Here is a 24,162-nt window from a genome sequence, read left to right as displayed (position 1 = left end):
GTTTAGGTTTATTATTGTCACGTGTATCGACGTACAGTGAAAAGCTTTTTGAATGCTGTCCAATCAGATTGGATAATAGTGATAGCTGAAACCCTCAGGTTCTTAGGAATAAAAGTTACCAGCAATCTGTCCTGGACTAGCCGCATGGAAGCAATGGCCAAGGACACACACCAATGCCGCTACTTCCATGGAAGGCTTTAGGAGGTTCGGCATGTCCACAACAACCCTCACCAACTTCTACACATGCGCCACAGAAAGCATCTTATTGGGATGCACCACAGCTTGGTTTGGGAACAGCTCCATCCAAGACCGCAAGAAATTGCAGTGAATTGTGGACGCAGCCCAGACCATCACACAAACCAACCTCCCTTCCATTGCCTCCATTTATACCTCACGCAGCCTCAGTAAGGCCAGCGCATAATCAAGGACCAGTCTCACCCCGGTCACTCTCTCGTCTCCCCTCTCCCATCAGGCAAGAGGTACAGGTGTGAAAATGCAAGCCTCCACATTCAGGGACAGTTTCTTCCCAGCTGTTATCAGGCAACTGACCATCCTATCACCAATGAGGGAGCGGTCCTGGCTTGCCATCTACCTCGCTGGAGACCTTCAAACTATTTTTAATTGGACTTTACTGGACTTTATCTTGCTCTAAACATTGACCCTTTATCCTGTATTTGTACACTGTGGATGGCTTGATTGTAATCATGTATATTCTTGCACTGATTGGATAGCATGCAACAACAAAGCTTTTCACTGTACCTCAGTACACGTGATTACATTAAACTAAAAACATTCTATACATAATTACAATCAAGTCAAACTCAAGTACAGTAGGTGGAGCAAAGGGGAAGATACAGAGCAGAATATGGTTCTCACCATTGTGTAGTTTGTCTAACCCCTCTGACTGCAAGACTCAGTGGCTAGTTATAGGAAGGGGTTAAGGACAGAAATCAGTCACAAAGCCTTGCATTTATACAGCACCTTTATTAACAGGAACAAGTCCCAAGGCACTCACAATGAAGATACAATGATTTGTCATCTATTTGCCAGTCTGAGTTGTCTGTAATCAAAGCATGTCGGCAGTTTGATCAGGTTTGTTATCTCCAGTCAACAATTGCTGGTATCTCTGTAATTGACATGGATTTCTGGTTTGATTTCACAAACCAGCCCCAAGAGCTTCTGCAGAACCTTCTCACTGTTCTGCTCATGGTTGCTGATTAGCCCGTTGATTCTTGCCCTGGTTTGTTCATCCACGTGAGCCAAAAGATTACCTTGAGATCCCATGATCTGGGGGAAAGCAGAGGTACATCATAGAACAGTACAGCACAGGAAAAGGCTCTTCAGCCCACAAGGTCTGTGCCCAACACGATGCCAAAACCATCTCTTATCTGCCTGCACGTGATCCATTCCGTGCAGATACATGTGCCTATCTAAAAGCTACTATGGTATCTGCCTCCAACTCCACCCCCAGCAGCATGTTCCAGGCCCCCACCACCCTCTGTGTAATAAACCTGCCTCACACATCTTTAAACTTTTCCCCTCTCACCTTAAAGCTGTGAGTTTGATATTTCCATCAATCTGATGTTTATAGTAAATGGATGAAAACACATGCCTGGAATTCCTGTTTCAAGCGTTTTGGAAACACTTCATGTCATCAGTACGATATTTGTCGTGTAAATATTCAAGAGTTCAATTGTCCTCTAGTTCGTCTGCCTTTTTGACCACTCTCAGATAATGCTGGAATAAGGTACTATGCTGCTGGAATCAGACAATGTGGTTAAATGAAGCCATTTCTGCAGCGGCCATGATGGCAAACGTGTTGTTATCATCATGGAATTATACCTAAACTGCCAGTGCTTCTTGCCAATAATAGCCAGGATGAGGATGGGAACTCTCCTAACAGAGCTCCCACGTCACCAGTTCAAAGGAAGAGAAAGTTAATTTGGAAATATAATGCTGTCCATTCATTGCTGCTGGCCGACTCACGATGTGGGGACACACAGAGTGCTGGAGTAACTCAGCGGGTCAGGCAGCATCTGTGGAGAACATGGATAGGTGACGTTTCACAGAGTGCTGGAGTAACTCAGCGGGTCAGGCAGCATCTCTGGAGAACATGGAGAGGTGACATTTCAGATCGGGATCTTTCTTCGGACCTATCCATGTTCTCCAGAGCTGCTGCCTGACCTGTTGAGTTACTCCAGCACTTGGTGTCTTTTTTTTGCATCTGCAGTTCCTTGCTTCTCCAGCACTATGAAAGTACCTTTGAAGAAGGTGACTAAGCAATTCCTTCTGAAGGGTAATTACGGAGAATAAATGGTGGCCTTGCTAACTTTAGGTTAGTTTAGTTTATAATTGTCACGTGTACAGTGAAAAGATTTTTGTTGCATGCTGTCCAGTCAAAGCAAAGATTATACATGATTAGAATCAAGCCGTTTAAATTATGTCCCTGAATCTGGAGGTGTGCATTTTCACACTTCTGTACCTCTTGCTTGATGGGAGAGGAGAGAAGAGGGAGGGGTGAGACTGGTCCTTGATGATGCTGTTGGCCTTGCCGAGGCATCGTGAGGTGTAGATGGAGTCAGTGGAAGGGAGGTTGGTTTGTGCGATGGTCTGAGCTGCGTCCACAATTCTCTGCAATTTCTTGCGGTCTTGGATGGAAGTTCCCAAACTAAGCTGTGATGCATCCCAATAAAAAGCTTTCTATGGTGCATCGGTAGAAGTTGGTGAAGCTTGTTGGGGACATGCCAAACTTCCCAACCCTTAAGTAAGTTGAGGCATTGGTGTGCTTTCTTGCCTCCCCTTGTAATAATGCCCACCATGTTAACAAGTACCACACACACACACACACACAGCACACACACTCACACACACACACACACACAGCACACACACCCACACACACTCACACAGCACACACACACACACACTCACACATACACACTCACATACACACACACACGCACACACACTCACGCACGCACACACACACATGCACACACACACGCACACTCACACACACGCACGCACTCACACGCACGCACTCACTCACACGCACACACACACACACACACACGCACACACACACGCACACACTCACACGCACACACTCACACACTCACACACTCACACACTCACACACACTCACACGCACACACTCACACACACACACACTCACTCACACACACGCACTCACACACACACACACACACACACACCCAGTTGCTGCCAGTGTCTCAGCGTGTATGGGTGAGACGATGCTAGCGATGTTTCCACAACATCATAGCAGTCCCTCAGCACCAGGTGAATGGGTGGTGTCTAACAACTCTTCAATTATCCGTTAAAGCAGTAGCTAATAGATTTTTCTGTTACTTAAAGCCTGCAACTTACGTAAGGAAAATAAAAGTATGTTTTCATTTAAATTGAAATAAACTGGTTGATTCGGAGCGACATGTGTTGATGTAGGCACAAAAAGCTGAAGTAACTCAGCGGGTCAGACAGCATCTCTGGAGAAAAGGAATAGATGATGTTTTGGGTCAAGACCCTTCTTCAGACTGTCTGAAAGTCTGAAAAAGGGTCTTGACCCGAAATGTCACCTATTCCTTTTCTCCAGTGATGCTGTCTGACCCGCTGAGTTACTCCAGCTTTTTGTGTCTATATTCGGTTTAAACCAGCATCTGCAGTTCCTTCTTACACATTATTTGTTGAGGTGGCGCACTTTGATACACCAAACCGGGGCAGGACTTACACAGTAAATAATAGAGCCCTGGAAAGTGTTGTAGAGCGGAGTGATCTGGGAGCACAGGTGCACTGCTCCCTGAAGGTGGCAAGGCAGGTGGACAGGGTCATGAGGAAGGAGTTTGGCACACTTGCATTCACTGAGTACAAATGTTAGGACATAATGAGGCAGCCTTGCAAGTCGTTGGTGAGATCACACGGAGCATAGTGTGGAGTTCTGGTCACCCAGTTACAGGAAAGGTCACTAAGATAGTGACCTTTAGGGTGGGGTGCAGAAGAGATTCACCAGGATGTTACTTGAACTGGCAGGCTTGAATTATTGGGAGAGGTTGGAGAGACTGGGAGTTTTTTCTTTGGAGTGTAGGAAGCTTAGTGTTGACCTTACTGTGATGTACAAGATCATGAGTGTTGACCTTACTGTGATGTACAAGATAGAGAATTCTAAAACTAGAGGACAAAGGCTTAAGGTGAGAGGGGAGGGTATTAACATGAACTTCAGGAGCAACTTGTTCACTCAGAGCATAGTCCGCATCTGAAATGAGCTGTCAGAGGAAGTTGTAGATGCTTTTAAATGACATTTGGACATTATATGGACAGGAAGGGTTCAGAAGACTGTTGGCCGAATTCAGGCAAATGGGACTAGCCCAAAATGCTCACCTTCGCTCAGGACCTGGGCCTACCTGATCTCCCGGTTGTCAAACACTTTAACTCCCCCTCCCATTCCCACACTGACCTTTCTGTCCTGGGCCTCCTCCATTGTCAGAGTGAGGCCCAGCACAAATTGGTTAAACAGCACCTCATATTTCACATGGGCAGTTTAAAACCCACTTTTCCCACCCTATTTCCTGTAAAGACTCTAGCCCCTACTCCCAATTCCAGCGTCTACGCCGCATCTGCGCCCAGGATGAGGTATTCCAAAACAGGGCATCAGAGATGTCCTCATTCTTTAGGAAATGGGGGTTCCCCTTTTCCATTATAGATGAGGCTCTCACTAGGGTCTCCTCAATATCCCGCAGCTCCGCTCTTGCTCCCCTCCCCCCATTTGTAACAAGGACAGAGTTCCCCTTGTCCTCACCTTCCACCCCATCAGCCGTCGTATACAACCTTTCCGTCATCTCCAACGGGATCCCACAACTGGCCACATCTTTCCATCCCCTCCCCTTTCTGCGTTCCGCAGAGACCGTTCCCTCCGTAACTCCCTGGTCAACTCGTCTCTTCCCACCCAAACCACCCCCTCCCCAGGTACTTTGCCTTACAACCGCACGAGATGCAACACCTGTCCCTTTACCTCCCTCTTTGACTCCATCCAAGGACCCAAACAGTCTTTCCAGGTGAGGCAGAGGTTCACCTGCACCTCCTCCAACCTCATCTATTGTATCCGCTGTTCCAGGTGTCAACATCTCTACATCGGCGAGACCAAGCGCAGGCCCTGCGATCATTTCGCTGAACACCTCCGCTCAGTCTGTCTTAACCTACCTGATCTCCCGGTGGCTCGGCAATTCAACTCCTCCTCCCATTCCCAATCTGACCTTTCTGTCCTGGGCCTCCTCCATTGTCAGAGTGAGGCCCAGCGCAAATTGGAGAAACAGCACCTCATATTTTGCTTGGGTAGTTTACACCCCAGCGGTATGAACATTAACCTCTCACCTCTCAATCCTCTCTGCCTTCCCAATTCTCCTACTGGTCTTCCTGTCCCCGACTATATCCTATCTTTGTCCCGCCCCCTTCCCTGACATCAGTCTGAAGAAGGGTCTCGACCCGAAACGTCACCCATTCCTTCTCTCCCGAGATGCTACATGACCCGCTGAGTTACTCCAGCATTTTGTGTCTACCTTACAACCCAGTGGTATGAATATTGATTTCTCTAACTTCAAGGAACCCTTGCATCCCCGCACTCTCCTTCCCTTCACCACCAGTCATTGTACTAGCTTCAAAGTCGGCTTGTTTCGGCTCATTGTCTGCAACTCGTTTTTGCCTAGGCCACAGCTAACAATTGGGTTTTTTTGCATTTCTTTCATTCATGTGTTCTATATCTCTCTATATCACCATTTATATCTCTTGTTTTCCTTTCCCCTGACTCTCAGTCTGAAGAAGGGTCTCGACCCAAAAAGTCATCTATTCCTATTCGCCAGAGATGCTGTCTGACTGTTGAGTTACTCCAGCATTTTGTGTCTAGCCCAGGAAGCCAACTTGGTTGGCCTAGACAGGGTGGACTGAAGGGCCTGTTGTACAACTCTAGAACTCTGTGACTTTATCATCAAAACATGAAACCATGAGCTGCTGTTTGGCATGTGGCCAGGGAGAAAGTTAATGATATCTCTACCAGCATGGCTGATAACTGATAAAACTGGTAATTAACGACTTTGCCACATTTTTTAAGGGATCAATCAAATGCCATTGTTCATTGTAACATTTATATTCTTTAAAACAAGGTTTGTGGGTGCCTGATTTATTGCCATTTGTCTAAAAAGACATTTCATTAATCTTGATTTTAAAGAGGCAGGAAAGGTCCTGAAATGTCCTGAAATGTCACCCATTCCTTCTCTCCTGAGATGCTGCCTGACCCGCTGAGTTACCAGCATTTTTGTGTATGAAAATAACTGCAGATGCTGGTACAAATCCAAGGTATTTATTTCACAAAATGCTGGAGTAACTCAGCAGGTCAGGCAGCATCTCAGGAGAGAAGGAATGGGTGACGTTTCAGGTCGAGTCTGAAGAAGCATTTTGTATCTACCTTCCATGTAAACCAGCATCTGCAGTTCTTTCCTACAAATGAACAAATTTGGTTTGTATTAAGGAGCAATAAAGGCCTGAGTTCTCTCAGGTGGCCTGTTTGATTCCCTGCTTTTGGCAGCAAAGCAAATGGCAAAAGACACAAAATGCTGGAGTGACTCAGTGGGACAGGTAGTGGGACAGAAGGAATCGAGACCCTTCTTCAGACTCGGGGAGAGGGAGACAGAGATATGGAAGGGTAAGGTGAGAAAATGACAGATCAAAGCACACAATGCTCAAAGAGTGTAGAATGGTTCATTGTTAGCAATGGAGGCATACAAAGAGGCAATCAAGACAGTGAAACTAGTCGGAGAATGTGGGAGGGATTCCCAGAGAGAGGGAAAGCAAGGGTCACTTGGAGTTAGAGAAGTCAATAGTTATACTGCTGGGTTGTCAGTTGCCCAAGCAAAATATCAGGTGCTGTTCCTCCAATTTGCGTTGGGCCTCTGACAGTGTGGAATGAGAGGGGGTTTAAAGTATTTAGCAACTGGGAGAGCACGTAGGCCTAGGCTGACTGAGTGGAGCTACCAGCACTTGGTGTTAACCAGCAGTCTCTTCCTATACCTCAGACTACAGCATCTACTTGGCAAAGGTGCGATGGCCACCTGCTCCCTGCCCAATATCATTAGATTCCTCATATTCTGCTGGGGGAGCTTACAACCCAATATGAACATTGAATGTGTAGGAAGGAACTGCTGGTTTATTCTGAAGATAGACACAAAGTGTGTGAGTAACTCAACGGGTCAGGCAGCTTCTCTGGAGAAAAAGGATGGGTGACATTTCGGGTCAGGACCCTATTTCAGATATTGAAGTCTCCAATTTTACATAACCTCCGACCAACGACCCTTTCTCCCTCATTCCTCCTTTATTCCCCCACACCATCTCCCCCCCCACCCCCTCCCCCACCCCTCCCCCCCCACCCTCCCCCACCCCCTCTCCCCCCCATCCCCACCCCCACACCCTCTCCCCCCCACCCCCACACCCTCTCCCCCCCACCCTCCCCCCACACCCCCCACACCCTCCCCCACACCCCCACACCCTCCCCCACACCCCCTCCACCCCACCCCCACACCCTCTCCCCCCACCCCCACGCCCTCCCCCCACCCCCTCTACCCCCCCACCCCACCCCCTCTCCCCCCCCACCCCCACCCCCACACCCTCTCCACCCCCCACCCCCACCCCCTCTCCACCCCTACACCCTCTCCACCCCCACACACCACCCTCTCCATCCCCACCCCCCAGGGCCGTCTTAACGCATGAGCCTGATGGGCACTTGCCCGGGGGCCCCACGAGCATAGGGGCCCCATGCTGATCTGTGTATGTTAAGTGACTTGCAATAAATAAATACTACTTTAAAAATGTAGGTTCAATAAGTGCTTTTTTCGCAACATTTTCCATCCCTAAGTGCTTCTCACAGCGATCTGTAAGTGCTTTTCGCAACAATGTAGCACCCTAACTCCATCGCTAAGCTTTTCGGCAAGTGCTTTTCGCCGGCACGACGGGGGGGGGGGGGGGGGGGGGGGGGGGGGCTGGTAGGGAAAGGGCGGTGGGGGAGAGTAACGGTGGGGGCCCCAGTACACTGCTTTGCCCGGGGGCCCATAATGCTGTAAAAACGGCCCTGCCACCCCCACCCCCTCTCCACCCCACCCCCCTCTCCACCCCACCCCCTCTCCACCCCACCCCCTCTCCACCCCACCCCCTCTCCACCCCCACCCCCACCTCCACCCTCTCTCCACCCCCACCCCTCTCCACCCCCACCCCCCACCCCCCTCTCCACCCCCTCTCCACCCCACCCCACCCCACCCCCTCTCCACCCCTCTCCACCCCACCCCCACCCCCTCTCCACCCCCACCCACCCCCCTCTCCACCCCCTCTCCACCCCCACCCCCTCTCCACCCCACCCCCCTCTCCACCCCCACCCCCCTCTCCACCCCACCCCACCCCCTCTCCTCCCCCCCCCCCATCTCACACCCCACCCCCACCCCCCACAACCTCCCCTCTTGTACCCCCCCCCACACAATCAATCTGAAGGTTCACGACCCTAATGATACCTATCCATGTTCCCCACAGACCGCTGTTACTCCAGCACTTGCTGTCTTTTGTTTTCCTAGTTTCTTCATTAGATTCCCTATTACCGATTGGTTGATATGTTTCCCCAAGATGACCCATTGATCGCGACCTTACAGTAGTCATGCATCAATACGCACCGAGTCTTGTTTGTGTTTAAATGCCCTCTCGCGTTGTAGGCGGTATTGGTCAATGTCAGCCTGTGCCTCGCTCTTGCCTGTTTCAGCCGCCTGCCCCTTCCCTGCAGGTAACGTTCACAAAGAAAGAAAGAAAGAAAGAAAGATGCCTGATTCGGGCTTCATACCGACGGAGCCACAAGTCTGATACACACACGGGAATCGGAGGGATGATGCGTCTGATGTCTGTAAGTCTTTCTGCCATCTGCCTCCAACAATTCCTTACTGATGGTGTATGCACTTTCTACACGGATTCCGTCCTCCTGTGCACGATTTTCATTCAGATCTCGAAGCACAAAATCTAAGTAGGCAGACGGCTGTCGTTTTTATATACAGACCAATTTCTCACAGCCGTGTGGATGGATGGTGATGCAACGTGAGCTTTGGTTGTGTTATGGGTATGGCTCTGTGGGGATCAGAGAGTGTGGTGTGGGTCCCACACACTGACAACGACACTGACCCATCAGACCTTCCGTCTGAAGAAGTGTCCTGACCAGAAACGTCACCTATCCATGTTCTCCACAGATGCTGCCTGTCCCGCTGAGTTACTCCAGCACTCTGTTTTTTTTGTGTGTAAACCAGCATCTGCAGTTCCTTGTGTCCTCAGTCCCTTGGCTCTCTGTACTATCCACCAAATTGGGCACTAGCCCTCAGGGATCTGCCCTGCTTTGAGTTGTATCACTTCTTGTAGCCTGACTGGATACTGGGGAAATGTAAGGACATACAAATTGTGCTGAGCAATGGCAGCAAGGTAGAGTGATACAGTGTGGAAAGAGACCTTCAGCCACCTTGCCCACACCAACCAACATACTCCATCTACACTAGCCCCTCCCACCTGTGTTAAACCCATACCCCTCTAAACCTTTCCTGTACATGTACCTGTCCAAATGTTTCTTAAACATTGTGATAGTCTCTGCCTCAACTACCTCCTCCAACAGGTCGTTCCAAACACCCACCACCTTCTGTGTGAAATGAAAACAGATCAGTCTTGATGCTAATGGATGATGGAGCAGAACTGTAGCCTAGATGACCTACTCCTGGTCTGGCTACCTCTGTTTCTTACTGGGGTATGACATTAACAGGGGCCTCTACCTTCTACTTGTGGCATGGTATTGGCTTATTATTGTCACATGGACTGATACATAGAACAGTCTCAGCACAAGAACACAGTCTCAGCACAAGAACACAGTATCGACCCTTCAGCCCACAATGTCTGTGCTGAATGTGATGCAAAAAGAAAATGTATCACAAATAGCAGAATATAGTGTTAGTGTTACAGCGTTACAAGGTTAAAAGTTTCAGAGGAAATGTCCAATGTCTGCAATGAGAGGTTAAGCGATTGAGACTACACCCTAACATTATGTCAGTAGATCGACATAAAGAGCTGGAGTAACAAAGTAACTCAACAGCTCAGGCAACATCTCTGGAGAAAAAGAGTGGGTAATGTTTCGGGTTGGGACACTTCTTCAGAAAGGTCATCACCCATCCCTTATCCCCAGAGTACTACCTGACCCATTGCATTGCATTTGTATCTTCTGACTGACGGAAGAGGGGAGAAGAGTAAATGACTGGGTTGAGAAAGGTCCTTGATTATGTTGGCTGCATGAAGTGTAGATGGACAATATCTAAGAACCTGAATAGCGGTTGAGGAAACAAATGTGACTGTCATGAAATGCTCACATAATCGCAAGTTGTTTGTTGGGCTTTGTAATATTAGCACCCAGAACACACCATGTTGTACATCATTGTCGCCTACTTTCTCAAGGCAATGTGAAATGTAGATGAAGTCAATGGTGGGCTGTTTGGTCTGTGAGATGGACTAGATTATGTCCACAACTCCCTGCAATTTCTTGTGGACTTGGGCAGAGCTGTTTCCAAATCAACCCACTAGGATGATTTCCATGGAGCATCTGTAGAATTGGTAAGGTTGCTGGACACAAGCAGTACTTTCTCAGTTACCCGAGGGAGGAGAGGCATGGGTGTGCTTTCTTGGCCATGACCTCAATGTGGTTGGTAATGGACAAATTATCACTGATATTTACACAAAGGAACCTGCAGCTCTCGATCATCTAAATTTATATTACTGCCATTGAAGCTGATCTGGGGTGTTGGGTTTGGCCGTGACTAAAGCTAGCTTGTATTTGGGAAGATGGCTAAAGATGGCTAAAGCTGGCTTGTATTGGGAAGCCAGACAAGGAAGATATTTGAAAAGGATCTTGCATCTTCCATAGGAGGTGATTGTCAGGCTTGCATTTTCAAGTGAAGTTGCACCATACAATTCAAGGGCAGTATTCACCTTACAGAATTGTCAGTGGTGCTGAGTTAATGGGGCCACTTGCGTGACAATCTCCCCTGCTCCCCCTGCCACGCCACCCCCTCCCCTCCAATTCAGCCAGTGAGTTTTCTTGCCTTTTATTTCCATATACTAAAGTTTAAACTTTTTTTTCATAGTAGGAAAGTGACAGTTATATAAGATGTTAGTGAGGCCGCATTTAGAGTGTTGTGTTCAGTTCTGGGCACCATGTTATAGGAAAGAAGTTGTCAAGGTGGAAAGGGTGCAGAGAAGATTTACGAGATGTCGCCAGAGCTTGGAGGCCTGATATATAGATAGAGGTTAAGCTGGCTGGAACTCTCTTCCTTGGAGCACAGGAGGATGAGGGGTGATCTTACAGAGGGGTACAAAATCATGAGATGAATAGATTGGGTAAACGCACAGATTCTCTTCTCCAGAGTAGGAGAATAGAGAACTAGAGGACCTGGATAAAGGTGAAAGGAGAAAATTTAAATATTAATCCTGAGGGGTAACTTTTACATACAGTGTGTGGTGGGTGTTTGGAACGGGCTGCCGGTGGAGGTAGTTGAGGCAGGGACTATCACAATGCTTAAGATACATTTTGACAGGTATATGGATAGGACAGGTTTTAGAGGATATGGGCCAAATGCAGACAGGTGGCACAAGAGTACATGGGACATGAGTAGATGGGATGTGTTGGTCAGTGTGGGCTAGTTGGGCCAAAGGGTCTGTTTCCAAGCTGTAGGCCCCTATGACTCTAAGTTATAGCAGAAGATGAGTTGAATACGTGACAAGTCGCAGTGAAATTCTTTGCTTTCAAAGAAAATGGTAGAAATACTGAGCAGCTCAAGCAGAATTGAGCAGCTCAAGGGCGGCACGGTGGCGCAGCGGTAGAGTTGCTGCCTTACAGCGAATGCAGCGCCGGAGACTCAGGTTCGATCCTGACTACGGGCGCCGTCTGTACGGAGTTTGTACGTTCTCCCTGTGACCTGCGTGGGTTTTCTCCGAGATCTTCGGTTTCCTCCCACACTCCAAAGACGTACAGGTATGTAGGTTAATTGACTGGGTAAATGTAAAAATTGTCCCTAGTGTGTGTAGGATAGTGTTAATGTGCGGGGATCGCTGGGCGGCACGGGCTTGGTGGGCCCAAGGGCATGTTTCCGCACTGTATCTCTAAATCTAAAAATCAAAAAACTGCAGACACAAGAAACTGCAGACGCAACTCACAAAAACGGATACAAAGTGCTGGAATAACTCAGTGGGTCAGGCAGTAACTCTGGAGAACACGAATAGGTGACGTTTCAGGTTCGGACCCTTCTTCAGACTGCATCTGGTCACTGACCAATCGTTCAAGGTGGGGATAGTTGGATATGAAGCAAGTGCATAGAATCGCTAGGCATTTGTAGTAATCCGTGACAAGTGTACAATCTTTTAAATTTTTCTTCCTCTAATCTATTGGAATTCCTAGGATGCAGCCAGAGGATTGGTTTGGCCTGGTGTCATGTTCAGCACGGACATTATGGGTCAAAGGGTGTGCTCCTGTGTTGTACTGTTCTACATTCTATGACCTGTGGTTACATGAGCAGATGCTGTGGACAGTAGAGTGGGTGTTTGTGGTGATGGAGGAGTTAACAGGGAAGTTGATGAGTGAACAATGCAGAAGGGGAAGTGACAGAAGATGTGTGGACAATTGTATGACACTTTCTAGGATGATGTAAATAAGAAAACTACTGAGTTGGAAACATCCAGCTTTGCAGTTCTCACTAGAAAGTTGATCACACACTTTAGAAGTAGTTCCCATTCCAAAAAGGGTGTGGAGTGCAAACTTTGGGGAAGTACTTTTATCACCAGACATCTTGCAAACTGTGATGTAGGAAAATAACTGCAGATGCTGGTACAAATGGGAGGTATCACAAAATGCTGGAGTAACTCAGCAGGAGTGAACTGTGATGATCAGTTATAAGCGTTTCATTGTATCTCGGTGCACGTGACAATAATAAACTCAACTATACTGTGGTCATCAAGGGGACAGTTTCAAGCCTTGTTCACAAATGGCCCAAAACTTGGATTCCTCTAATTTCATGCATTCTCTCTCACTCTACCCCCCACCCTAGTTGTCCTACCAATGTTCGCATCCCTGTATCTCTTTGCTATCACCTCTTTCCCATCCAATTCTGGGCTCCACCATTCCTTGGTCATCTGTTGCCGGCCCTAATTTATCTGGCCTTTCCGACCTCTAGTTTCTACCCCCCTCTACTTCAGCCTGAAGAAGGGTTCCGACCCGAAATGTCACCCATTCTCCTTCTCCAGAGATGCTGCCTGACCCGTTGAGTTACTCCAGCACTCTGTGAAACGTCACCTATCCATGTTCTCCAGAGATGCTGCCTGACCCGCTGAGTTACTCCAGCACTTTGTATCTATCTTCTGGATAAACCAGCATCTGCTGTTCCCTCCTACATCTTAAGTCCAATTGTCACCTGGCCCTGTTTTCAACACTTAGTGTTAGAAGTGGCAAGGGGCTGTTGGAGATGGATGGACTGGTTAAAGCAAGGACTATAAAACAAAGTCATGAAAACAACCTAATAACACCATGATACCCTTGTGAGGATTGTGAAAATCTATCCTGTATCTCCCTGTAAAATGCAGGGCTTATTAGGTGAAGGCAGTGGACAATGGAACCACAGACCAGTTGGTCCTTGCCTAGAGTCGTTTCTCCTGCTGAGTGAATCATGCCTAACCAAGCTGGCAGAAGTGCCCGCTTTCCCCAGAGGAGTCATAGAGTGATACAGTGTGGAAACAGGCCCTTCAGCCCACCTTGCCCACACCGGGCAACATGTCCCAGCTACACTCGTCCCACCTGCCCACGTTTGGGCCATGTCCCTCCAAACCTGTCCTATCTATGTACCTGTCTAACTGTTTCTTAAATGTTGGGATAGTCCCTGCAACTACCTCCTCTGGCAGCTTGTTCCATACATCCACCACCCTTTGTGTGAAAAAGTTACCCCTCAGATTCCTATTGAATCTTTTCCCCCTCACCTTAAATCTATGTCCTCTGGTCCTGGATTCCCCTGCTCTGGGCAAGAGACTCTGTGCATCTGCCCGATCTATTCCTCTCATGATCGTATGAGATTGGGGAGAAGAGGGCAATGGAGGCTGTTTCCCTATGTTCGTCGAGTGAAGGACAGGGCTGGCTTCTGTTGCAAAGCTCACCTGCCGGCAGCAGCAGTGCCTGGGCATGGCAGGGTACAGCTGGGGCCCTGGCTTCTCCTGTGGCTGACCCCAGCAGACGCTAGTGGCTCCAACATGGATGGACAGACCTGCAGTGAGGAAGCTAAGCTGGCTGATTTTAGGTCAATGAATAACAGTCAGAGGCTGCCAACTTTAAAATCAATATGCTACTCATATTCATTTTAGTTTATAGATAGAGTGAGGAAACAGGCCCTTCGGCCCACTGAATCTGTCCCCGAACACTAGCACTATCCTACACACAATGATCAATTTACAGAGGCCACGTAACCTACAAACCTGACCTGCCCCTGATATGGCATTTGGAATGTGGGAGGAAACTAGAAAGCCCGCGTGGTTACAGGGAGAACGTGCAAACTCCACACTGACAGCACCGGCAGTCAGAATCGTACATGGTTCTGTGGTGCTGTCATGCAGTGATTCTACCGCTGCATCACTGTGCCACCCCTTGCATATTCTGCGCAAGTAATCAACGTTTCTACAGTCTGAAGAAGGATCTCGTGCTGAAATGTCAACTATTCCTTCTCTCCAGAGATGCTGCCTGTCTCGCTGAGTTACTCCAGCTTTTTGTGTCTATCTTTGGTTTAAACCAGCGTCTGCAGTCCCTTCCTGCACATTCTACAGTCATGGTCTGTATGGATCGGCCAATCTCTGGAGAAAATCATTCTTTACCAAGCATCTAACATGTTCTCAGGTCACAGTTATTTACAGGTACCTCTAATAATGACTTTGATTTTTGTTGAGAGGGTCAAGTTTGGGAATAGAGGAATATGGATCACATGCTGGCAGAGGAAGTGAGTTAAAGTAGGCATCAGCTTCAGTATGTAAAAGCTGATGGGCTTGTGCTGACTGTTCTGTGTTCTATGTTTACCCTGAAGATACTATGGGCAGCATTTTAGCAGCTTTCACTACATGTTTGTCCAACAATGCTATGCCAGTGGAGAAATCTCTTACCGCATGGATGCCCTGTGTTCCCCAGTACAGTGTATCAGGGGCAAGGCATGTTTGTACCTCTAACCCTTCTCTTTGCACACAGTGTTGTAGCATATATATAATTATGGCCAGAGCAAAGTGCAGGCTGAAGTTGCTGCTGAGCAAAATGCCAACAGTTTGGTCCCAGCTGTGATCCAGTAATCCAGTAAGTGAACCATCCTCTCACCAGCTAGTCAGCGATCCTGACCTCCCATCTACCTCATTGGAGACATTTGAACTATCTTTAATATGTTAAACTAATTTAATATATTGTATTTTCTTGTATACTGAACCGCTCCCTCCTCCTCCTCCTCCCTGCACGCACGGCCAGTGGGTGGGGGTGAGGGTGGGGGTGAGGGTGGGGGTGGGCGACAGTGGGGGGGCATGGGGTGGAGAGAGTGGGGGGAGGAGAGAGTGGGGGGAAGGGGGGGAGGAGGGGGTGGGGGAGGAGAGGGTGGGGGTGGAGGTGGGGGGGAGAGTGGGGGTGGGGAGGAGGGCAGGCTGGGGGTGGGGAGGAGGGAAGAGTGGGGGAGGGGGAGAGTGGGGTGGGAAGAAGATTGGGGGTGGGGGGGGAGAGTGGGGTGCGGGCAGGGAGAGTGGGGGTGCGGGGAGGGGAGGGAAGTGGGGGTGAGGGGAGAGAGTATTTGGGTGGGGAGGGGGAAATGGGGGTGGAGGCAGGGCTGGGGGGAGTGGGGGCAGGGGAAGGGCAAGTGGGGAGGGGAAAGTGGGGGTGGGTAGGGGGATGTAGTGGGACAGTGGGGGGAGGAGGGGGGATAAAGGGGATAGAGTGGGGGGGGTTGAGGGTGCGGGAGGAGAGAGTGGGGGTGGGGGGGAAGGGGGACAGTGGGGGTGGGGAGGAGGGGAGAGTGGGGGAGAGGAGTGGGGGGAGGAGAGAGTGGGGGTGAGGGGAGGGTGGGGGTGGGAGCGAGTGTGGGTGGGGGGGAAAGGGGGGTGGGGAGAGTGGGGGTGGGAGCGGGGGAGAGTGGGGGTGGGGAGGAGGGGGGGTTGGGGAGTACGAAAGAGTGGGGGGCAGAGGAGAGTGGGGGTGGGAGCGGGGGAGAGTGGGGGTGGGGAGGAGGGGGGGTTGGGGAGTAGGAAAGTGTGGGGGGCAGAGGAGAGTGGGGGTGGGAGCGGGGGAGAGTGGGGGTGGGGAGGAGGGCAGAGTGGGGGTGGGGAAGGAAGAGTGGGGGGGGTGGGGCGAGGGGAGGGAGGTGGTGATGAGAGGATGGGTAGGGGACTGGGGTGGAGGGGAGAGTAGGGGTGGGGAGCTGGGAATGGGGGTGGAGGCAGGCCTGGGAGGATTGGTTGCGGGGAGGGGCAAGTGGGGATGGAGTGGGTTAGTGGGGGAGGAGAGGGAGATAAGGGGGATTGAGTGGGGGGGGGGGTTGAGGGTGCTACACCAATACAGGAGAGGCTTTGGGTCCAGGGCTCACTCAGTGACACCCTCTCCCCTTCCCTGTCCCCCCTCCACGAGGAATGGGCCCAACGGGTCCACTTGGTCTAGTATAAACTAAAACTCTCATCTTGTATGTATGGGTGTATGTATGTTCCCGAAATACAGCCGAAACGGTACATCTTGCGTCACAACGGAGACGCAACAGTTATCCGTGTGTGCGCAGTTGGTGGAGGGTTGCCGGGCCCGGCGGCGGCATACCTGCGCAGCAGCACCGGGAGGACCAGCGCCCGTCCCGGCGTGCCCCGCGCCTGACTTTCCTCCCGTGGTGCAGTGCGGTGGCAGAGAGAAGGTCAAAGAAGATGGCCATCAGATCCGCACATGCACAGTTGGGGGAGGGTTGCTGGGCCTGGCGGCGACGTGCCTGCGCAGCAGCACCGGGAGGACCAGCGCCCGTCCCGGCGTGCCCCGCGCCTGATCTTCCTCCAGTGGTGCAGCAGAGCGGCAGAGGAAAGGTCAGAGAAGAGGGCCGCCGAAGATGGCAGGACGAACATGGAGTAGCGCCTTGCGGCTCTCCTACTGCTGGCTGTCACGAAGGCCGCCCGGGGCTGCGGTGAGTGGCTCCCTCTCCCCTTTCCTCTCCCCCCTCGCCCGCCCCCGGTCCCGAGGGAGACTGCCCGGCCGCCACAGCCTCAGATATACCCTGGGATCTTGCTGTGTGCTTTTGGAGTGGCAGAGGGTGCTAGACCAATGCAGGAGAGGTTTGGAGCCGATTGGGGTTATGGTTCAAATGCAAGGGTTATTTGAGTATAATCTGAGTGGGATCTTGCTGTACATTGCAGGGGAGGGGGAGGTGGGGGGTCCGACTGATTCTGGGGGACGGGGAGGGTGCTAGACCAGTGCAGGAGGGGTTTGGAGCCGATTGGGGTTGTGGTTCAAATACAAGGGTTATTTAAGTATAACCTGGGATCTTGCTGTGCATTGCGGGGGAGGGGGAGGTGGGGTATAACCTGGGATCTTGCTGTGCATTGCGGGGGAGGGGGAGGTGGGGTATAACCTGGGATCTTGCTGTGCATTGCGGGGGAGGGGGAGGTGGGGTATAACCTGGGATCTTGCTGTGCATTGCGGGGGAGGGGGGTCTGACTGACTCTGTGGGAATCCAATGGTTGCACGGGTCGTCTAGTATCTATATACAAATATCGGGACATATGACAATAAAACATTCTATACCTTGCACTAAATACTGTGCCCTTCCTTCACCCTGTATCTGTACACTGTGGATACCTTGATTATAATCATGTGTGATCTTTGACTGGATATCATGCAAATTGAATCTTTTTGCTGTTCCTCGGTGCGCGTGACAATAATAAACTTAACTAAAACCTTTGCTGGTACAATTTATATTTGTGATATACATTTTGTTCAAAGTCTGAAGAATCTAATATCAATGCTTCCTCTACAATAATGATGTTCGTGTTTCATTTCCCCGGTGTGCTGCAACTATCTTTCGCTATCAATGAGAGTGGGCGAGAGTTTATTAATAGTTTCATTTACTCACGCTTCTTGGCCTCTTCTAACTTTTCCTTTGCCCGCTTCTCTGCTTGCAGTAGCTGATGGATTCCCTGTGAGTGGCTGGTCATGTTGTCCGGTGAGACAGCAGACTGCCAGGGCAGCACTCAGCTCCACATTTATAGGGTCCCTGTGACTTTGCCTTGTTGTGGCTACAAACACAAGCACTGCTTGTAGAGCAGAGCCAGCTCCAGTCACAGGCTGCTTTCAGCTAGCTATACCCAACCCAGCAGATCACCAATGCTTGATGTGCCTTATCCCATGTCTGACTAAAACACAAACATTGGCTGTGCTCAGCACAGTAACTCAGCAGTTCAGGCAGCATCTCTGAAAGAACGTGGCCTATACATGTTAATCATGGTCATACAGTCCTTAGGCCCAACTTGCCCATGCTGGCCAAGATTACCTATCTAATCCCACTTGGCCCGAGTGGGACAGGCAGCATATCTGGATAGAAGCAATGGCCCATTCCTTCTCTCCAGAGATGCTGCCTGTCCTGCTGAGTTACTCCAGCATTTTGTGTTTGTATTCAGTTTAAACCAGCACCTGAGTTCCTTCCTATACTTGGCTCATATCCCTCTAATTCTTTCCTATCCATGTACCTGTCCAAGTATCTTAAATTTTGTAATCGTACCTGCCTCAACGACCTCCTCTGGCAAGCTTGTTCCACATACCCACTACCCTCTATGTGGAAAAAAGTTGCCCCTCATTTTCCAATTAAAACTTTCTCCCCTCACCTTAGACCTACAGTGCATTCAGAAAGTATTCAGACCCCTTCACTTTTTCCACATTTTGCTACGTTACAGCCGTATATTTTAAAATTGATTAATTTTTTTTAAATCATCTACACACAATAACCCATAATAAAAAAGCGAAAACAGGTGTTTAGAAATTTTTGCAAAGTATTTAAAAAGAAATAACTGAAATATCAAATTTACATAAATATTCAGACCTTTTGCTATGACACTCAAAATTGAGCTTATGTTCATCCTTGATTATCCTTGAGATGTTTCTACAATTTGATTGGAGTCCACCAGTGGTAAATTAGATTGACTGGACATGATTTGGAAAGGCACACACCTGTCTATATAAGGTCCCACAGTTGACAGTGCATGTCAGAGCAAAAACCAAGCCATGAAGACGAAGGAATTGTCCGTAGACCTCCGAGACAGGATTGTGTGGAGACACAGATCTGGGGAAGGGTATAAAACAATTTCTGCACCATTGCAGGACCTGTTTTCGCTTTTTTATTATGGGGTATTGTGTGTAGATTGATGATTAAAAAATTAATTTAATCCATTTTAAAATAAGGCGGTAATGTAGCAAAACGTGGAAAAAGTGAAGGGGTCTGAATACTTTCCGAATGCACTGTATATTCTTCTACCCGGTAAAAGAGTCTGTATTTACTCTAGCTATTCCCTTATGATTTTAAACCCCCCTGTAAGATCGCCCCTCAGTCTCCTGTGCTTCAAGGAATAAAGTTCTAGTCTGCCCAACCTCTCCAACACAGTTACTCCAGCACAGTTTTTTTGCTCAAGATTCCAGCATCTGCAGTTCCTTGTGTCTGTAGGTGGATTTATGCAGCAAGATCAGTGAAAATACTAAATAAAACAAGAGGCAATTCTGAGGATCTTATCACCCACTAATCTTGTTTTTGTTACTCTTGTTTTTTTTACATTTACATTTTCCTTCAATCACATTTTGTCCTCTGGTAGCATAAATAAAACTGGCCAACTGGTCAGACTGACCATAATATTGTCTGTCTATATCCCTCCACAGATACTGCCTGACTCCCTGAGTTCCAACAGCACATTGTTTTTTTGCTTTAGTTTCCAGCATCTGCAGTGTCTTGCACTGGAGTATTGTAGAGCAGAGGGATCTAGTACAGGTGCATAGTTCCTTGAAGGTCGAGTCGCAGGTAGATAAGGTGATTGGCACTTTGGGTATAGAAGTTGTGAGAAGATGTTGCTGGTGAGACTGCATTTAGAATAATGTGTTCAGTTCTGGGCACCATGTTATAGGAAAGATATTGTCAAGCTTGAAACATAGAAACATAGAAACATAGAAACATAGAAACAGAAAATAGGTGCAGGAGGAGGCCATTCGGTCCCTTGAGCCAGCACCGCCATTCACTGTGATCATGACTGATCATCCACAATCAGTAACCCGTGCCTGCCTTCTCCCCATATCTCTTGATTCCACTAGCCCCTAGAGCTCTATCTAACTCTATCTAGCTCTATACCGACCCTAAGAAAGACTAGTCCTACATCCTGACAAAATATGCCTCATCTTTGCCTGCACTGAACACCAGGGACAGGCCGGGTCACGGAAACATAGAAACATAGAAACATAGACAACAGGTGCAGAAGGAGGCCAATTGGCCCTTTGAGCCAGTAATGCCATTCATTGTGATCATTGCTGTTCATCCACAATCAGTAACCTGTGCCTGCCTTTTCCCCATATCCCTTGATTCTACTAGCCCCTAGAGCTCTATCTAACTCTCATTTAAATTCATCTAGTGAATTGGCCTCCACTGCCTTCCATGGCAGAGAATTCCACAAATTCACAACTCTCTGGGTGAAAAAGTTTCTTCTCACCTCAGTTTTAAATGGCCTCCCCTTAATTCTTAGACTGTGACCCCTGGTTCTTGACTCCCACAACATTGGGAACATTTTTCCTGCATCTAACTTGTCCAGTCCTTTTATAATTTTATACATCTCTGTAAGATCCCCTCTCATCCTTCTAAACTCCAGTGAATACAAGGCTAGTCTTTCCAATCTTTCCTCCATCCTAGGGATTAACCTCCTGAACCTACGCTGCACTGCCTCAATAGCAAGGACGTCCTTTCTCAAATGAGGAGACCAAAACTGCACACAATACTCCAGATGTGGTCTCACCAGGGCCCTATACAACTGCAGAAGGACCTCTTTGCTCCTATACTCCAAATCCTCTCATTATGAAGGCCAACATGCCATTAGCTTTCTTCACTGCCTGCTGTACCTGCACGCTTACTTTCAGTGACTGGTGTACAAGGACACCAAGGTCTCATTGCAATTCCCCTTTACCTAATCTGACACCATTGAGATAATAATCTGCCTCCTTGTTTTTGCCGCCAAAGTGGATAACCTCACATTTATCTACAATTTACATTATACTGCATCTGCCACGCATCTGCCCACTCACTCAACCTGTCCAGGTCACCCTTCAACCTCCTAACATCATCTTCACAGTTTACACTGCCACCCAGCTTTGTGTCATCTGCAAACTTGCTCGTGTTACTTCTAATTCCATCATCCAAATCATTAATATATATTGTAAATAGTTGCGGCCCCAACACCGAGCCTTGCGGTACTCCACTCGCCACTGCCTGCCATTCTGAAAAGGACCAGTTTATTTCTACTCTTTGCTTCCTGTCTGTCAACCAATTCTCTATCCATGTCAATACCCTGCCCCCAATACCATGTGCTCTAATTTTGCTCTCCAATCTCCCGTGTGGGACCTTATCAAAGGCTTTCTGAATGTCTAGATACTCTACATCCACTGGCTCCCCTTCATCCATTTTACTTGTCACATCCTCAAATTTTTTTCCAGAAGATTAGTCTAGCAGGATTTCCCCTTCATAAATCCATGCTGACCAGTCCTTTTACTGCTATCCAAATACGCCATTATTACTTCTCAAATAAATTGACACCATCTAAATGGAGGCTAAATGGCCTATGATTGCCCGTTTTCTCTCTTGAAAAGTGGGATAAGATTAGCTATCCTCCAATCCCATATCCCTTGATTTCACTAGCCCCTAGCGCTCTATCTAACTCTCTCTTAAATCCATCCAGTGATTTGGCTTCCACTGCCCTCTGTGGCAGAGAATTCCACAAATTCACAACTCTGGGTGAAAAAGTTCCTTCTCACTTCAGTTTTAAATGGCCTCCCCTTTATTCTAAGCCTGTGTTCCCTGGTTCTGGACTCGCCGAACATTGGGAACATTTTTCCTGCATCCTTTTATAATTTTATATGTTTCTATAAGATCCCCTCTCATCCTTCTAAACTCCAGTGAATACAAGCCTAGTCTTTTCAATCTTTCCTCATATGACAGTCCCGCCATCCGAGGGATCAATCTCATGAACCTACGCTGCATTGCCTCAATTACAAGGATGTCCTTCCTCAAATTAGGAGACCAAAACTGTACACAATACTCCAGATGTGGTCTTACCAGGGCCCTATACAACTGCAGAAGAACTTCTCTACTCCTATACTGAAATCCTCTCGTTATGAAGGCAAACATTCCATTAGCTTTCTTCACTGCCTGCTGTACCTGCACGCCAACTTTCTGTGACTGGTGTACAAGGACACCCAGGTCTCGCTGCACCTCCCCCTTACCTAACCTGACACCATTGAGATAATAATCTGCCTCCTTGTTTTTGCCGTCAAAGTGAATAACCTCACATTTATCTATATTATACTGCATCTGCCACGCATCTGCCCACTCACTCAACCTGTCCAGGTCACCCTGCAACCTCCTAACATCCTTTTCACAGTTCACACTGCCACCCAGCTTTGTGTCATCCGCAAACTTACTAGTGTTGCTTCTAATTCCCTTTTCCAAATCATTAATATATATGGTAAACAGTTCCTCTATCCCCCTAGATCCTCTGTCCTCTAGTACATCTGGGAGATTGTTTGTGTTTTCCTTAGTGAAGACAGATCCAAAGTACCTGTTCAACTTTTCCGCCATTTCCTTGTTACCCATAATAATTTCACCTGTTTCTGCCTTCAAGGGACCCACATTTGTTTTTACTAATCTTTTTCTCTTAACATACCTAAAGAAGCTTTTACTGTCCTTCTTTATATTCTTGGCCAGCTTCGCTTCGTACCTCATCTTTTCAGCCCGTTTTGCCAGTTTTGCTATCTTCTGTTGTCCTTTCAAAGTTGCCCAATTCTCCAGCTTCCCGTTACTCTTTGTAATGTTATACATCCATTAGTGTCTTCTTACCTTTACAATTCCTCAAATCTATCCACAGTGACTCCACCTCGTCAGTCCCTATGTCACCCCTTGCAAGGGACTGAATTTCACCCCTCACCAACAGAGCTACCCCCACCACCTCTGCCCACCTGCCTGTCCTTTCTATAGGATGTATAACCCTGAATATTCTCAGGCCCAATCCTCCTGCAGCCACGTCTCTGTAATCCCCAAAATGTCATATCTACCAACCTCTAACTGAGCCTCAAGCTCATCTACTTTACTTCTTATACTTCGCGCATTCATATATGGTACTTTTAATCCTTTGCTCATCTCACCTTTCATATCGACTCCTATTACACTTGGCCATTCTCTCCTATTCCTTCGTGAGCTTTCTGCCCGTTAATTCTGGGGTCTTTCTTAACTTTTCCTATCCTCTCTTTCCCTTTAACTCCATCCTTGTCCATCCCATTTGAATCACTATTTAGTTTAAAACCACCTGTCCCCACCTAGCCACTGTTTGAGGTTCTGCGGTGATGGCAACACATCGTAAATAGCCCTTATAAGGAAACTTACATGCCCCGCCTCCATGCACCACAGGTCCCTCCAGCTAAACCTTCTCTTTTCTACACTTTCCCAGTTCATCCACTGTCCCTGCTTAGTCTGAGCTACTGGCCTTATACATCTCACCGCTTCCTCCTGACAACATACCTGCTCGACAACCAATTTCCTCCTCTCTGTTGGACCTGCCTTACTCCACACTGCTTTCGTGTGCTGGGCCCTAAGCCTCCTTTCCCTTGCTGCACCCTACCAACAATGTCTGTATGCCTCAGAGCTGCTTGTGCTTCTTCTACTGCCTGCTTAAGTTCCATTTCCTCCCTTGAGTTACACTTGGCACCAGATTACTAAGTAAGATATCCTTTTATGACGGCATTCTTGCTCCCTGATAACTGCAACTCTAACCTCACTTAGCACACTTAAA

General features: G+C 48.4%; 1 protein-coding gene across 1 annotated transcript; it reads right to left on the bottom strand.

Moving 5' to 3' along the window:
• Positions 1-1,012: 1,012 nt before the first annotated feature.
• On the bottom strand, positions 1,013-18,359 carry LOC144598169 (V-type proton ATPase subunit G 3-like). The gene is made up of 3 exons (XM_078408067.1): positions 18,213-18,359; positions 8,715-8,815; positions 1,013-1,287 (listed from the first exon to the last, which is right to left on the bottom strand). Exons 1-3 carry the CDS (start codon positions 18,292-18,294, stop codon positions 1,108-1,110), a joined length of 363 nt encoding a protein of 120 aa, XP_078264193.1. The 5' UTR covers positions 18,295-18,359; the 3' UTR covers positions 1,013-1,107.
• Positions 18,360-24,162: the final 5,803 nt, after the last annotated feature.

The sequence above is a fragment of the Rhinoraja longicauda genome, chromosome 11 (genome assembly GCF_053455715.1).
Source record: "Rhinoraja longicauda isolate Sanriku21f chromosome 11, sRhiLon1.1, whole genome shotgun sequence".
NCBI classification, from domain to species: Eukaryota; Metazoa; Chordata; class Chondrichthyes; order Rajiformes; family Arhynchobatidae; genus Rhinoraja; species Rhinoraja longicauda.
Note: the sequence above shows the minus strand (reverse complement) of the source record. Positions and strands in the feature narration are given on the sequence as shown.